This window comes from Eubalaena glacialis, chromosome 8 (genome assembly GCF_028564815.1).
Source record: "Eubalaena glacialis isolate mEubGla1 chromosome 8, mEubGla1.1.hap2.+ XY, whole genome shotgun sequence".
Lineage (NCBI taxonomy): Eukaryota > Metazoa > Chordata > Mammalia > Artiodactyla > Balaenidae > Eubalaena > Eubalaena glacialis.
This window is the reverse complement of record NC_083723.1, coordinates 71,124,678-71,143,013: the sequence shown is the minus strand read 5'-3', so window position 1 is coordinate 71,143,013 and position 18,336 is coordinate 71,124,678. Positions and strand designations below refer to the sequence as shown.

General features: G+C 38.2%; 1 protein-coding gene across 9 annotated transcripts in view; it reads right to left on the bottom strand.

Moving 5' to 3' along the window:
* The window catches only part of HEPACAM2 (HEPACAM family member 2), a 53,497-nt gene that overhangs the window by 19,614 nt on the left and 15,547 nt on the right, over positions 1 to 18,336 (bottom strand). For 6 of the 9 annotated variants that reach the window (XM_061197798.1, XM_061197790.1, XM_061197794.1 and 3 more), the window contains exons 2-3: positions 14,364 to 14,717; positions 9,414 to 9,698 (exon numbers count right to left, since the gene is read on the bottom strand). In XM_061197798.1, coding sequence (XP_061053781.1) covers positions 9,414 to 9,698; positions 14,364 to 14,568 — 490 coding nt within the window. In that variant the 5' untranslated portion in view covers positions 14,569 to 14,717. Of the gene's footprint in view, positions 1 to 9,413; positions 9,699 to 14,363; positions 14,758 to 18,336 lie in introns of those variants that run through there. The other 3 variants (XM_061197792.1, XM_061197795.1, XM_061197799.1) reach the window with 2 other exon arrangements.

The window sequence follows — 18,336 nt, the reverse complement described above, 5'->3', positions numbered from 1 at the left end:
ATTCCATTTGGAAAAAATACATCTTCATTATCATCAACAAATATTCATTGATCATCAATAAACTACTTAATCATGGATATCCCCTGGTATTTTTCCTTACACTGCAATATTCCTGTAGCAGCTTGCTATTTCTATGGCACCAGATTGCCTGCAGATAAAGACACATTTCCCACTGATTTCTTCAGAGAACATATAAAAAGAGAGATTTAAAAAATATTCCCCAGCTAGATAGGTTTTTCTCATTCAGTATATATCCTGACTTATATTCTAAAAACTTTAAGGTTTAGGCATTATTGTGCTCATTTTTCAGCTGACCATAACCAATATTTGTTGGATATTCACCATCTGAAGACACTTTAAGTACTTATGCAGACAACCACATTTAATCTTTAAAGCAACCACATAAGGTAAATGTTATTATTCCCATTATAACGTGAAGGAAGAGATATTTAAAAAATTAATTTTCCCATGGTCACATAGCTGTTAAATAGCAGCTCTGGGACTATAAAATATATGTATTTAATTATTCATATTACGTCTCCAAAAAAACTGTTGAGTGGTATAACTTTTTATATCAAAATAGTTTCTGGTTTTCTAACTGTATTATTTGTTCTACAATAAATTACTGTCTAATTATATATTAATTCTGTACTCAGTTAATCAAGTAATCAATCAAAAAATACTTGTTTGAGCGATACTAAGTGTTACATAATATATTTAATATGTGAGAGATAAAAAATGTGTAAGACACAGTTCCTACTCTCAAGGAATTTATAAACTGGATAAGGCTATGGATGGATTGCTCAGAAATAACCTAATCTCGAAGGTGCTGATTTAAAAAAAAGTAACGACTGTTCATCTCTCATTGTGTGGAATAATATAATGTAGTGATCAGACAGTAGGATAACGAGGTTAAATCCCGATTTTGTCAATGATTAGTAAAGTGTTCTTCAAAAGTCATTTAGACTTCGGGGGGTCTCACTTTCCTCACCTTTACTGTAAAAAGATTGATTAGATGACTGGTTGCCAATCGTGCTACCTTTGAAACACCATGATTCATGCCATGCTAAAGTTATTTTGGATACTGGCAAGCCAACCCCAAATTTGCATATTCCCAGAATGGTTCTCCATTATGTCAGCATATTCTGACCAATCTACCATTGGGGAGACAAATGTATCCCAAGATACAACAGAAACTTAAGGTGCAAAACAATAAATTATATTTAGCTAGAGGACGTACACTTTACACGTATTTACTTCCTAAAGACACAGAGGCAACTGAAGGAAACCTGTAGATTTATACTAATATGTATACATGAGATGATCCTGCTTTCAGAAAGCAAACATAGAAGTACCTTCAAATTCGAAGTAATCAGGAACTGGAGATGGAGCATTAAAGTGAAGAGAAATGAATGCCCCTTTCCTGTGACTGAACTAGAACCCTGTCGTACTGTTTTCTCATTTCAGGCTGTGATATGGTCTCAGGGGAAAACCTCTGTTTTAGAACTGTGTGTTGTAAAATAAAACACTCTTATTCTGAATTCCATTGAATAATATTGTGTAATGGGAATGAAAAGTTGTTTTCACTCACTCAACCAAAATCAATATTGAGATGCTACTGCGCGCATGATACTGTTCTAGGCATTGTGAGGAGACCTGAGGTATCTTATACATGGTGGTTCCTGTTGCTATTATCTCAGATCCAGTGCAGCAGCAGGGTTCCCTCAAGTTGTCAGCATTGATAGAACATTAGGGAAGCAAAGGCCACCGACTGGTGGGCACTGGCTATGGTTCCCATAGTAGGAAACCAATGGGAGAAATCAACAGAGGTTTGGAGCAGCAAAAGCCCCTAGTCTGTCACAAAGGTTAAAGTCTGAGAGCAGAGAGGCAGCCTTGAAAAGGAAGAGAAGTGTGGTCATTCAGTATTTTCTGTCTTCCCACTTGTTTTCAGGGTTTATAGAATGTGAGTATAAAAACAAATTGTTTGACAATTTAACACACATAAAAATGAGAAATACTGCTTTCAAAGTGTGCTGACATTACTCAAAACTTTTTGGGGAACTTCCCATTTGGAATTGCTTTAGGACCTTGCAACATAATGGAATATTCTCAAAAGTAGTAATTCTTCCATTTTGGAGAGTGGGTTCCATTTGCAGAGAAAGCCCACAGTAATTTAGAGCCAAGGTTGGTGAATAAGGTTGATTATCTAATTTAATGATCACTCTAGTTTAAAACAAAACATGTTTTTAAAGAAAGGAATCTGATTGTCTTAGTTCCTCTTTCCTATACTCATGTTTATTTTGATTTTGCTACTTCCTCATTTATTGAGTTTCATGATTGGCATAATATTTTCTCTTCTGTCTGCTTAATTATATGCTATATGTGGCTCTTCGAAGTCAGCATCAAATACCTCAAACTCCCCCAGCCACCACACAAGCACCTCTTCCAGTTCCTGGAAGCTAACACCTTGAAGAATTTAAGTTCCGTGCTTCTGATATGATTTCTAAAAATGTAGCATACTTTATCTGATTTTATAAGAAATACATGTTCACTGCAGAAAATCCTAAAATTCCAGAGAAGAATGAAGATGAAAACTCACTTGTTTTCATCTCAGAGAACAAATATCCATATTTCAGTGTATGATCTTTAAGTCTTTTTTCTCTACCTCTCTCTCTCTCTCTCACACACACACACACACACACACGCACACACACACACACGGATTGATCTATCATCTATCTATCATCTATCATCTATCTATCTATCACACTCTACCTACAGCTTACAATCTATTTTCTTCTTCCTATACTATGATGTTATTTCCTTCTCATTAGCACGTCAGGCTGACCATCCTTTACTTTGAAGTGCAGCCTAGTATATTATTCATGGGAATGAGCAATCCAATTGAAGACATTTGGAGTGATTCAACCAGTGTGGCCTCTGACACTGAAGATGAAAGCAGAAGGATAATTCTATTTTGACTGTGGTTCAGTTTCTTGCCCTTGGCAGAGAACTCCCAATAGAAGTGAACCCTTTGCCTCAGGAATGGCTGTTTACTGAATGACTTGTAAAATACATATCATCTGTTCTCTTTAACAATTTATGGCTGGGCAGGAACAGTACCTAAATTTCCATCATGATGCTGCTTGCCACCCTGCTTGGGAGCAGATGGTAAGTATTTACTGTGAATGACCTTTTTTCTTTAATTTTTATCACTTAGACCACTTCCCTGCAGCAGTGCCATATGTTGCACACAAAATGCATCAGTTACTGGGTTATTATTTACAACAGAGCTGGAAGGCATACACATTTCATGAACTGCAAGTAGCTACTAGCCTGAATTACTGGCTTGACATTGTATTCCACCAAGGCCAATACCAGGTTATGACATCATAACCTCATAAATATATGGTCACTCTTGATTTTGTTATACATTTTCTGCCAAAATAAAAAATAATTCCTGCTTTCATGAAGGAAATTGTCATAGAAACAGCGCCTTAAGAAAATAGAAGAGGTGATTCATGCTGAAATTCTAAATTATGATGTGGTCCTCTATGGGGGAATATTGGAATATAACATTTACATTACTGAGGAACTTTGCTAAAGGTCAGAAAAAAACAAAAACAAAGCAAAACATAACAATGAAGGGCCAGAGCACTATAACTAAGAAGCTGTTATAATGGGAATTTAGCCTTCCTACAGCTTCATCAAGTAACACTGAAATCTGAAAGGGATATGAAGAAAGATAATCTGGTCCATTTTAGCCAAATTCAAGAAACCGCTATTGAATTCTTAATCTGTGTCAAGTATTGCCTTAGGGATACAAAGATGAATAACACGGAGCTCCTGTTTTGGCCTGAGGTGCTTATGAGTGTAAGAGACTCAAGGAAACATAATGCAGTGAGTTCCAGGGGAGAGATGTGCATGGGGTGCTGCAGGAGCACAGCAAACCTCTTAGTGACACTGAAGACGTGAGACCAGGTCGGGGGCAGGTGAGCCTTTCTGGAGAAGATGATATTGTGAAGGAAGAGGAGGGTATAACCAGGTGAAGAAAGAGAAGTGGGAACAACATCAACTAAGGCACATATTCTCAGTTTGCATGGCATAATAAAGATTGAAAGCATGTTGATGCCGTATCAACAGGGTAAATGACAGTTCTTCAGATTACATATTTTATTTAATTCCTGTAACCCCAAACCAAAACCAAAACCAAACAAAACAAAAACAAACAACAAAATGGCTAAAACTGTGACAGTAAAAAAAAATAATGAATCTGAGTTGTGTTTCTGTATGTTACATGATAGGTAAAAACTGCTTAGCACAAACAAGACCATGATGTTTGATTTCTGAATCAAATCAAACCATAAGTGAATGAGTGAATAAATGAATGAATTAGTGAATAAGATCAATAAGATGAGATGTTGACCAAGTGAAGTTTCTTGCATTTGAATGCAAAAATAATCATGAAAATAAATTATTAACACTCTATTCACAATTACCACATAGTAAGAGTAAAAAATCTTAAATCATCTAGGTAATTCATCTTTACAATGTGGAAATGGAACCCACATTGTAAAATTTTCTAAGTGTTCTTCTTTCTACTACCTGTCATTAGTCTTTACTCATGACAGGTGTTTCTCTGTGAGATTTCCATAGACTATGTCTAAAAGAGTACAAAGAAGAAAGTTCAGTCTATAAATAGAAGATATGTCCTGTAAAATCTGAACTGATTCAGATGGGGATATTCTAATTCTTTCAAATAACAAAGGAAAGGAAAGAGGATTTAGGAATTTAAAGCATAATATTTAACATTTACAGGTGTGATTATGGTTTTCCCCCCATTTTAATACTTTACACACTGTGTATAACCATATTCTGTGATAATTATAAGATTAGGGCATGAACTTGCACATGTTGAAAGAAAGATCTTATTTTCACTTTGCCAGATAAAACTAAACTATATAGCAAAGCAAAAGTGTATTTCAAGATGCAAATGATACTTTCATGTACCTGTAATTGCTTACGCAATTTCCCCCAGGAATTTTTCATTTAAATCTATGGCTAAAGTTTAAAGATAGGTAAATAGATGGTGACATAAATAGATATAAGAAGAATTCATGTAAAGAAAATATTTTCACGTAGAAAAATAAAATGTGTTAAATAATGGTAACGTCTGGGGAAGAAAGTTCTTTTCAAAGTATTCTTTCAGTTTTCTCTTTGCAGGTATCTTCTAAATTACCCAGGCTTTCCACAACTTCTTGCTGTCATGTTGCCAATTATGTCAGCATAGTTTGGGCTCCAAGGGAAAAAAAAATAAGACAAAAAAAGAGGAAAAGCAAAAGAGCGAACATTATTGAGTTTCTCCTATGTGCCACTCGCTGCCTTCTTTACACATAAAATCTCACTTAATCCTCCCCATCCCTCTAGAGATAGGTATTAGCCTTACACTGAGACAGTGTAGATAAGGAGATGAGGAAACTGACGCACAGGTTGACAGTGGCAGTCTGAATGGACAGCTTAGGCTCATAACACCGTGCTATCCACTACACTCTCCAAAGGACATGATATTTACTAGAGTCCATGGTTGAAACAAAATAAAATCAGGTTTTCTTCAGTGGACAAAGAATGCTCCAACACGATCTTACTTCTGCTCTTACCACACTGAATGATGGTTCTTCCAAATTAATATTCAGTAGATGATATCTGGCTGGGTTTAATATCTTGTTTTGCATTTTGTACGTTTTCTATGTGAATGTAAACCATTTAGATCAAATAATAAAGAACAATGTAAGGATGTGTCTATATAGCCCCAGATTTGATTCCATTTGTCTGCTCACATTTTCTTTCACTGTGTTCAAGTACCTTGAATGCTTAGGTCTGTGCTACCTGGAGCTGAATGGAAGTTTTAATTCATGTTAGAATAACCTTATTCAGTCAAGAATATGACTACATGTGTAATAGATGGTGCCAAATCTAAATTTTTCACTCCAATTCAATGCTAGTCGTGCAGAGAGTCACAGTTTATACTTTGTAAATCTATTTCTCCGCCTTGTACTTTAAGGCAGACAGAATATTTTCACAATATAACTAATGATTGTAATAAATCTTATATAATTTGCTTCTAGTGAGTGGTGTTTTGGTATTTTTTGCTGAAAAACTGTAATTTCCTTCTTCTTCGGCAATCTTTAATAGAATTTCCTCTGTTTCTGTTTCTCTGTTCATCTTTGAGACACTGAACTCTGAACCAGGTTGGACTAGCAGTTAGTCCTGAGTCCCCTACACCAGAGGTGAATTACACAGTCAATGTAGGAAGTTTTTTCTATTTCTGTGTGAACAATATTTTTCAGAAAAAAATGCTTTCAAATTGCTCTTCGACATGTTTAATCACTGTACGTAGTTCAAAATTGGTGACTTCTTTTCTGTATATTATAGGTTAATAAAATATATCCTACCTCCCTTTTTCCCTTTCCTATAAACACTCTTTCTATAACTGCATGACATTTGTGATCTATTTTGAAAAATGTTCTCTCTTGACAAACATTTCTTGATTTAGTCTAGAATATGTGTGTATTTATAAAACATTCTGTAGTCTTTTTAAAAATTTGAACCTTTGCTTTAAAAATAATTTTCCTCATTGTTTACCAAGTAATGCCTGGCATTCAAAGCTCCCCCTAATCTGACTCAAATATACAGGTATCCTCTGTTTTCCAAAACTTTGCTTTACACCACTTGGCTTTTATGAAAGACCTACATTAGTACCTGTTTTAGCTGACGGAAAGAAATCTGAAGAGGATTTTTGCTTTCACAAACAAGATGAAAAGCAAAAAGTAGCGTTCAGTGTTTGTTTTGCAGGAGCCGTTTTAGAGGCAGTGGGCACCCCAGCAGCGAAAGTGGCGCCACCAAGTCCCTTCCCAGGGAACTACACTCAGCATCTCCGCATGAAGGCTCCATAGCTTTGAACTGCGTCTGTGAGCACCTGTGCTTTATTTTGTGCATCCGTTAGCAAGACATGTCGTAAGGCAATTGCTTATGCACTTTATACCATTTCGGTTTACACAAGGTTTCATAGGAATGCTCTACTTTCTGATGGAAGGGAGTGGGGAACCTCTATCTATTCCTCATTGTATCCTACACTCTAGCCAAACTGGACCATTTGCCAAATACTTTGACCTCTGCTTAGTGTCTGTGTCTGCTGTCCCTATTGCCTGAAATGTTTTTTACAGACATTTCCCCTTGCCCCATTCATACCCATTGTTCAAAGTCCATCTCAAATGTTACTTTCTATAATAAGCCTTCTCTCCAGCTAGAAGTAATGTTTTCGTCTCTGAATTCCCATAGACTCATAATATTATAGTAATAATAATGGCCAACAGTTATATAGTATTTACTATGGGCCAATCACTGTTCTAAGCAATTGACATATTGTAACAGATTTAATCCAAACAATAACTCTGTGAAGTAGGTACTATCATTATCACCATTATATGGTTGAAGAAACTGAGGCACAAGAGAGGTAAGGCAGTAGAAGCAGGATTTCTGGCTCCAGAGTTCTGTGCCTAGCCACTATACTCCTTTGTATACATTCCTATGGTATCTAAGACATTCTCATACATTTCATTGTCACATTTTCTCACTTCTGCTAAAATATAGGATAGCTTCCAGTTTTAAGATTCAATGGTTCCATTTTTATCTTAATTTTGCTTAATTAAACAAACCTTATTGTATAACTGTATCACACCACTGTAATCCACTTCCCAGAAGTTGCTTTTCTTGCCACACTTTTGCGGCTCGGTTTTATTGTTAAGCTTTATCTAGTTGAAAAAACCTACATATGCTGGTGTTTTTTTCCAAAGAGTTAATAACACACTTCCTCAAGAAGACTATCAATTTTCTACTGAAGAAAATAGAATACAGATGTATCAATAATACAAACAGTTTCCATTTACTGAATGCTTGCTTGGTGTCATCTACTGGCTATTCTTCAGAGAGGATTGATTTCATTTAATGTGGTGAGGTAGTTTTAACCATCTCCATTTTACAGATGAGGCTCAGAAAGGTCAAGGGATTTCTTAAAGTCACATAGGTAGTGACAGAACCCATTTCCCACTTAGGTCTGTCTACCTCCTAAGCACCTAAACACTAGGCTTTAGGGCCTTTCTGAGCATTATGCAGATATATTTGATGAGTGAGTAGATACATTTACAAGGCTTAATTTTACCCTTGTGATTCAACCAGCTGAAACCTCCACCCTCATGCCACCGAGTGAGAAGTTTTCCTTTGCCATGCCTTATTTATTTTGTTATACTGCTGTTGTGGCCATGCACTAAGCTATAATGGTAACTGATCAGATGACTTCCCAATATGATAAGCCATTGGTTCAACTAGGGGAGATTTTGCACACACCAGTCCCTCTCCCCCACACTCAGGGGACATATGGCAACGTCCAGAGACATTTTTAGTTGTCACAACTTGAGGGGAGGGTGCTACTGGTATGTAGTGGGTAGGGGCCATGGATGCTATTAAACATCCTATAATGCATAGGACAACTCCCCACAACAAAGAGTTGTCCAGCCAAAATGTCATTAGTGTGGAGGTTGAGAAACCTTGTGAGAAGCTGAAATTAGAATGCAATATTAAACATATTGGAGGTGGTGCTATGGAGCAGAGGGGATGGGGAAAAATAATACAATCAAGAGAGAGAAATCTTGCTTGGGTTGGTGATGATAATATGACATGAACTGAAAAGTTTGGTGAACTTAACTTGTACATGAGATTAAACAAAAATAACGATAGCAACTACATCAACAGAAAAGAGAACCAGAGAGAATTGAAATCCAAAATAATTACGGATTCCCTGGGAAGCTGAATAGCTTACTGCAGAATAATTACGTTTTCTCTGTGATCCTCTCTGCACTCTGCCTGTAAAAGTGGAGCTGAGAAAACGGGCAGAGAGAAGAGCCACGCCTTGGGCTGCATTCCTCATGCATAACCCGGGAGCACTCTTTCTCCCTGCAGTCAGCTCCAGAGCACATCCCTCTCCCATTGTATGATGAACAACTCTTCCTCCATGGGGGTGAATAAATCAGTGTCTTCTGCACAGTTTTGGGTTTGAAACTGAGGTTCCTACTTTACACTAGAATTAAGGTCACACATGCACTGAGTCAGAGAATGTATCCTAAAAGGCCCCTGGCCAGTATCTCAACTTGATCTTCAAGAAACAGGGTTGTGCAAGTAACTATATTTCATGACAAGACAGTGCCTAGGAAGTATAATTGCACCTAGTACTACATTACAATCATGGTGAAAACCAAATGACATCTGGTGTCAACATCTGGTGATGTTCCCTGTGACTCCTCTCGTGAAAACCTCCCAGAAGAAAACTCATGTGTATGTATATATTTTTAAAAACTTACAATATATGGTAGGCATAATGATGTCACTTTCCATCTCACTGATAGGGTTCTTCACCAGGCAACTGTAATTCCCAATGTCTTCTTTGGTCACTGGAACAATATGAAGGCTGTTGTTTTGGAGAGAAAAGGAGTTGGTGGAGCTGGTGTGGACAGGCCTCCCATTTTTTAGCCACTGGTAAACCAGCCGGGTGCCCCCTTCCACGAGGCATGTCAGGGTCATGTTCCCCACATACTCCACAGCCCCAGAGGAAGGCTGAGTCTGCACCACTGGTTTCGTGACAGGATCTGCAACATCAGAACAGACAGAAATGATTTTTGCCACCACAGAATTATAATAAAAGTCTATGAGGTCTTTCAAATATTAAATCCTAGGAAAATGATTCCAACGTTTTACACTTTATAAATGTAGACAGTTCAGGAAGTAATTAAAGAAGAAAATAAAAAAGTCATGGCAAACACAAAATGATAAAATATAATTTATAGCAGAAATAACTGAGTCTAGAAGTTACTCTTCAAGGATTTTCTAATGGAAACCTTTACTTTATAGATAATGCAGTTAGTGGTAGAGAATGTCGGCTTCCTTATTTCCTGTTCATTGTGCTTTCCCCTGACACCATAAGGGTGTACTCTCACAAGCAAAGTCTACGTAGTTATTCCCCTCTCTTGATTTGTCCTAATATCCCAAGAGCAGCTGGTTGGGATACATGTGGTGAGCCCAAATTCCTATCCACCATCTGCAAAATACAAAGCTCAGATACATTATACTTTGGGGGGATTGAGAGAAAGTTTTAAAGAATCACATTTGCACCATTTACTTTTCCTTCTATGTAAGTGAACTAATTATATGTTTTAATTATTGTGCATTTATATTGCAGCGTTATGTTAGTCACTGTACCATGTTAGTCACTTTAACGAACCAAAGCCTATAATAATCTCCTTCTATGCATGATTACAGGACACACAGAGAATGAGATGATATATAAGTAACAGACAATTGGCCCCAATGTTTAGCTTTCAATTTCCTATCAAACTTTTAATTGGGGTTGAGATAAACCCATGCACATATGGTCACCTTATCTTTGATAAAGAAGGTAAGAATATACAATGGAGAAAAGACAGCCTCTTCAATAAGTGGTGCTGGGAAAACTGGACAGCTACATGTAAAAGAATGAAATTAGAACACTCCCTAACACCATACACAAAAGTAAACTCAAAATGGATTAAAGACCTAAATGTAAGGCCAGACACTATCAAACTCTTAGAGGAAAACATAGGCAGAACACTCCATGACATAAATCACAGCAAGATCCTTTTCGACCCACTTCCTAGAGAAATGGAAATAAAAGCAAAAATAAACAAATGGGACCTAATGAAACTTAAAAGCTTTTGCACAGCAAAAGAAACCATAAACAAGACGAAAAGACAACCCTCAGAATGGGAGAAAATATTTGCAAATGAAGCAACTGACAAAGGATTAATCTCCAAAATATACAAGCAGGTCATGCAGCTCAATATCAAAAAAACAAACAACCCAATCCAAAAAAGGGCAGAACACCTAAATAGACATTTCTCCAAAGAAGATATACAGATTGCCAACAAACTCATGAAAGGATGCTCAACATCACTAATCATTAGAGAAATGCAAATCAAAACTACAATGAGGTATCACCTCACACGGGTCAGAATGGCCATCATCAAAAAATCTAGAAACAATAAATGCTGGAGAGGGTGTGGAGAAAAGGGAACCCTCTTGCACTGTTGGTGGGAATGTAAATTGATACAGCCACTACAGAGAATAGTATGGAGGTTCCTCAAAAAACTAAAAATAGAACTACCATACGACCCAGCAATCCCACTACTGGGCATATACCCTGAGAAAACCATAATTCAAAAAGAGTCAGGTACCACAATGTTCATTGCAGCTCTATTTACAATAGCCAGGACATGGAAGCAACCTAAATGTCCATTGACAGATGAATGGATAAAGAAGATGTGGTACATATATACAACGGAATATTACTCAGCCATAAAAAGAAACGAAACTGAGTTATTTGTAGCTAGGTGGATGGACCTAGAGACTGTCATACAGAGTGAAGTAAGTCAGAAAGAGAAAAACAAATACCGTATGCTAACACATATATATGGAATCTAAAAAAAAAAAAAAAAAAAAGGTTCTGAAGAACCTAGGGGCAGGACAGGAATAAAGACGTAGACATAGAGAATGGACTTGAGGATATGGGGAGGGGGAAGGGTAAGCTGGGACGAAGTGAGAGAGTGGCATGGACATATATACACTACCAAATGTAAAGTAGATAGCTAGTGGAAGCAGCTGCATAGCACAGGGAGATCAGCTCGGTGCTTTTTGTCCACCTAGAGGGGTGGGACAGGGAGGGTGGGAGGGAGACGCAAGAGGGAGGAGATATGGGGATGTATGTATATGTACAGCTGATTCACTTTGTTATAAAGCAGAAACTAACACACCATTGTAAAGCAATTATACTCCAATAAAGATGTTAAAAAAAAAAAACAACAACTTTTAATTGGGGTTGATGCATCTTCTCAGGTAAATTTGTCTTGACTCATGTTCACATGTTTTTTACACCGGAAAATGTGCATTAGAGCACAAACAGATCCAATCCTTCCGCCCAGAGAAGACAGGAAAAAATGAAAGATAAGGAGAAAAGAGGTTGAAAGGCAACTTGCAGGGGTGCTGAGGAGTTCTGAAGGCTCCAGCCTTTCTCAAGATGGGTGCAGTCAAGTGGTCCGCTCAATTTAACCCTTTATATTCCCTGGCAAGAACAAAGGGTTTGGAATAGCTTTTGTTTACATTACTATGATTTAAAAAGAAAAATGAATTGGTACATTCATCATGTAGAAAAAGCTTATGTTTCACGTGTGCCCATGCATGGAAATACATGTGGTATGGAATAAGTCAAATAGGTGATGTTGAAGGTCTCAAATGGGAGAGCCAATCATTAGAATAGACGTTGGTACTGTGATCATACACTTGCATTTAACAGTGTAATTCAGATATGGAAGTTTCCTAAGAAGATTTTTTACACAGGCCCTAAACCCCTATCAAGACCTTTTCGTTGCAGGGGGAAGGCACAATATAGGAGTAGGTTAATAAGAAGTACAAACTACTATGTATAAAATAAATAAGCTACAAGGATATATTGTGCAGCACAGGGAACAGATCCAATATTTTATAATAACTAAATGGAGTATAATCTATAAAATTTTTGAATCACTGTATTGTATACCTGTAACTAATATAATATTGTAAATCAACTATACCTCAATAAAAAATTTTTTAGAAAGAACTTTTGGCTGCATGTCCATAAACAGATCCAATTGTACTACATATTAACAAGTAATGGATGTTCTATTAAAAGTTTGGAGGGAGAGACGAGATACTACCCAGGAGAATTTCATGAAAATATGAAAATGTCCTCCTTTTCTCTCCCCAAAGTTGTTCTCTAGGCATCTGCTGCCACATCCTGTGTCTTTGTTCCCCTGCAAGCTCTCCAGTTTCCACTCATTTACTGTGCACATATTTACTGAGTGCCTACAGATGGCCTGCATCGGGGTTTAGGCAGTGAGGACAAAGCAGCAAACAATACAAAGCCTGCTCCCATGGCCCTTGTATTCTAGGCAAGGAAGAGAAACAATAAAAAATAAAAATATACAATACGTCCAGTGTTATGAAAAGAATAAAGCAGAACTCAAGATAAAGAGTAACTCTCTCTCTCTCTGTATACTTTACATAAGGTGGTCAGGAAAGCCTTTACAGATAAAGTGACACTCTGGCTGAGACCGAAAGGAAATAGGGGATAGTGCCATTACCTAGGAGAAGAGTAATCTAGGTAGAGTGAACAGTCATGTACAAAGGCCCTGTGACTGTGTTTGGCCTGTTCTAGGAAGAGCAAGGCCAGTGTGGTCAGAACAGAGTGAGTGAGGGGAAGAGAGGTGGGAAGGGGTCAGAGAGGTACTGGGTACCTCTCTGTCGGGGGGGTCACACTGGGCCTTGTGCGACATCGCTAGCACTTTGGCTTTGATTGTGAGTGAGACAGGAAGCTATGGGAGGATTTTGAGCTGCAGGAGGCAGGGGCAGAAGCGGGGAGAGTGGACAGCAGGCTGTTAGGACAGTTCAGGCCAGAGCTGATGGTGGGGTTGAGCGGGGCGGTAGTGGGCGTGGTGAGAAGTGACTCACTTCTGTCCATATCTTGAAGGTAAAGATGACAGGGTTAACTTGTGGACTGGATGTGGGGTGTGAGAGAAAGAGGGAGTCAAGGGTGATGGCAAGGTTTTGTCCTAAGCAACTGATGGAATGAAGTTGCTATTTGCTAATTTTGCTAATACTGTTAAATAGACAGGTTTAGGGGGGAAAAATCAGAAGTTGGGCTTTGGATGTAGTATATTTAAGGTATGCTGCTTACATAGCTCAGTAAGGAAAATAAATGTCTGAAAGTTAGCTGAACCCCACTCTCCCTCAGAGGACATACCCAGCAAATTCTATTGTTCCTTAAGTATGGTCACTGAGCAAGTTTCATCCTTCCCAGTGTACCAAAATAAGAAAAAAATTCTTTATGTGACAAAAATGGGGCACTTCCCAGGGTACATTGTTAATGAGAAATAAAATTTTCTCTGCCTCATTATATCAGCAACTTTATACTTGATAGTTTCCAGGCAAACAAATAATACGTTCTACTTACTGCTTGATTACCTTCAGCTGGGCACTGTGCATATACTTTATATGCATGTCTTATTTAATCCTCAGAAAGCCTCATGAGGTGGATAATGTCATTCGTGCCGTGAGACACTGAGGCTTTGAGGGTTAATTTGCCCAAAGTTGCAGAGCCAGGACCTAAAGCCCAGGTAGTCTAATCTCCTGAGCCATTGCTAACTGCTGTGCTACTCAGCTGCCCATGTCACTTATAGTGGACTTACCATCAACGGTAACTTGAATCTTCTGACTAGCTGACACAGTTCCATTTCCCTGAATGTTGACCTTCACGATGTAATTGCCTTCATCAGTGAACTGCAATGGGTTGATAAGCAGGGAGGCATTGGGTGGCATCATGGTGAATTTGTGTTGGTATTCCAAGTCGGGAACCACAGACTTGTTCACAGAGCCCAGTAAGTATTTGGGCATCGTGTGGGGTCTCTCAAACAGCCATATGATCTGGATGTCTGATGCCGGAGTGTGGAATCCATAGTGTACGGGGAGGTAGAGAGCCTGACCCCTGATGCCATGGACTGTGTGTGATGGCACCGCCACCTTCAGCCCGGAACAAGCACCTGCTATGAAGGAAAGGAAAGTTGTAAAGACCCTGAACCACATTTCACAATCTAAAGGGGAAATACAGAGAGAACCTGATCGGGTGATAATCCTTTTCAAAGAAGAGAGGCTTCTAGGTACTGACTCTTCTAGTACCGGTTACCTGCAGAAGTAAATATTTGTCTCTGAAACCTGCATTTTAAAAACTCCCCACAAAGACTGTTGATTGCGTGACCTCTTTAAAGGCAAGATGAAAAGGAAAAGCAGAAGTTATTATCTCTAACTGTTAAAGAGTAATGGGAAAAGGAGAACTGGGAAAGATTATTAGTTCTAAAGTCCAATGAAACCTTTTAAAAAATTTGAAATTGTGACTGATTAATGTCTGAGTCATATCATATCCTAATCAAACTATGTGGTTGAGGGGCTACTTCCTCTTGAAAATCTTCCTCCACAGTCTTCTGAAATGGCTTAACAGTCCATAATTGGAAGTTTTTCCTTTTAGCCAAAGCTTTGCCAAATGCAACCATCCTAAGGAGAATGGCATTAAACTATTACCAATTGTGATTGGTTATCCCTGCCCAGAAGCAGGGATCTGGCTGGTGTGTTTGAGCATCAGCAAGAGGCGGGAGCAGGTGAAGCAGAGCGGAGCAGGAGTGTGGTGAGACAGGAGGCCAGCGAGGGGGCTGGGCCAGATCAGGAAGTGCCTTAGGGTCATGGCAAACACTCTGGCAATTTTACTTTGAGTGAGATGGGAACACAGCTGGATTTTTGTGAGCAAGAGGGATAGACGTCTTTCTTCTTATTTTTTTAGGTGTACTCTAGCTGCCGTGAGAACTGACTGAAATAGGGGAAACAGCAGGAGCAGGGAGACCACTTAGGAGATGACTGCAATAAAGTAGGCAAGAGATGACTGTGCTGTAGATAAGGGTGGTAGTAAAAGATATTGTGAGAAAAGCCCGGTGGTGCTAACAGGATTTGATGACACATTGAGGGTGGGATACAAGAAACAAAGATGAGTCAAGAATGATTCTAAGGTTGTTGACCTGATCAACTGGAAGAATGGAGTTGTCATTTATTAATGGGCAACTAATCAATTAATCATGGGGAATACTGTGGGAGACATTTTTGTGGAAAGATTGGGAGTCAGCTTTGGACATGTTCATTTTAGATGCCCATTAGAAATCTAAGAGGCAAGGTTTCTTCGTAGTTTCTGGCACCCGGAGACTTCCCCTTCTTTACCTTGAGCTATATATTGTTTTATTTTATCTAGCATATATATATGTATATATATATATATATATATATATATACATACACACACACACATATATATATATATTTACAATTGAGAAGACAGTCCTCCTTAGCTCAGGTTACCATGTAGCTACCATTTTCTACCATTTTGATTAGAATACTAATCAAAAGCTCTTTGCTTCAAAATCCTCATTTTAAGGGGGAGCAATATGGTACCTACATTGTATGAACAGTGGAGGAGAAAATGAGAGGAATTTAAATGTGAAGTCTTTTGAACAGTGATGGAAAAAAGAAAGAACAGAAAGGAAATTGGAGACAGTTGGCATAGACAACACTTCTGGGGAGTTTTGCTGAGAAAAGGAGCAGAAAAAGAATTTTTTTTAAATTTCTTTTTTTTTCTTTGGATAGATGCTGAACAGCATGTTTGGAGCTATTGGAATGATCACTAGAAAGAGAAGTCTTGATGAAGCAGAAAACAGATGGGTGAGGGTGGAAAAGAATCCTAGGTGAGGAGGGATGAAAATTTGGGCACAAATAGAGATAACTTACAATTTCAATTTTGTCATGTACAAAATGTTTATCTTCTTTGATTGCTTCTCCCTTTTCATCTCTACTAGGAAGGGGATCTTTAAGATTTATCTGAATCCTGTTGTGAAAGGTCATCAATATTAGGAAGGGAATGGTAGAAAGGTCTGTTTGTACAACGATTTATTTGGAGAAACTGAAATATGTAGGTCTGCTCCTATGAGGAATCAAATTCCACCAACAGTAAATTCCTCTCTTTCTTTCCCAGGGTGGAGGTTAGAGCAAAGATTTCCATGGTTTTCGTTTTTGGGTAGCTGTTGGTAAACAGTGAGACCCTGGGGCCAGCAGGGAAGTCAGAGCAAAGAACTGAAGAGGAGAAAGGACAAAGAGGAAGATCAGAGGAGGTTAAGGGGAGAAGGGGTGCCTAGATGCTCAACTGAAACTGACCATACGGACTAAAAAGTAGGTGATTCTATGGGAAAAATAAATATGTGTCTTACAGTCTCCTTGGGCTCTGTGTGTATTTGTGATTGACTTGTAATTTTTTTTTCTGATAATGGGCTGTACCTGTACATTCATTGTAGTGATTTGGTCCATAACAAAGGAGTTACAAAGGTATGAGGATTTGCTTCTGTTTTCTTTTCTGGCAAGTGCAAGAATGTTAAATTTGTAGTTCTTCTTAATTTGAATCATTAGAAAAAGAAGGAGCTTGTTGCTGGGAATTATAAAGAGGAGATAAAGTGTATTGCAGAAAAGGAAAGGAAATCATAAGAGAGCTAAAGGGAGATGAGAGAGTAAATCTAGGACTTAAAACTAGTAATGTCTGAGATATGTGAAGCAGAGACTGAGAGAAGGGAGTGAAGCTCTTGAAGTCATAGATATAGAAAGACATTGGGCATTGGATGGCAGACCTGTACATGAAAAGATTCCTCTTAGTACATGTGTTATCTGCATGAAACAACATGCATTTTCATGCCTTTCATTGTAATTGGTGATAGGAAGTGCCTAACAAGTTCCTGGTAAGCAGAACTAGTTTTTTTTAGCACCCATTATTACTAACTTAAGATATGTAAAATGCACTTTTCACTGTATTTATTGTGTTGCTGTTTCCTTTTTTACTTCAGTGAATACAAAAATATTCCTGAGGGTTTCACGGTTCATTCTTGATCTTGGACTCCCTTGTCCATACAGTCTTAAATTAATCACTTGCAAATTGCCTGGAAATAGGGATTTCAGGAACCTATTTTCTAAACTTGCAGAGAGATTTCTGAATTTCCTACTTTGATAAAGTTACAAGTACACTGAAATACGAGGTCTTAGTAAAGAACACATACTTGGGATAAAATGGTGATTAGTTAACCGACCTTAGATAAGTCATTTTAATTCTCTGGATGGCAGTTTTCTTATGTGTGAAAAAAGGGTAATATTAGATGAGGTCCAAGGCCTCTCTCTACTCTTTATGTTTATGTTCTTGACATCCTAAGGTGCTTTTCTCAGGGTAGCAGCTACCCTACAGTTTAAAGGGGAAGGACTCATATTTTAGTGAGAGAGGGCCCAAAGAATTTTGAAGTATTGAATCTCAGATTTAAGTCCACTGATTAAGTTGGATATCTTTTAATAAAGTGGCAGTTCTGTGTTTTTTGCCAAGGTATCAAGGGGGATGGTGGGAAACTACATCATTGCCTTGAGAATGCACTGGAAAAAACGGCATGGCTCCTGATATAAAACTCGGTAGTTGCCTCTGACAGTAAGCAATTTGGTCATTGACTTATTGGTTCACTTAATACATTTCACAGCTCAACCTAGAAACCACTGCTAGACTGAGCTGTAGATAGAGATGGCCTGAGTGCAATTCTGGCCAAT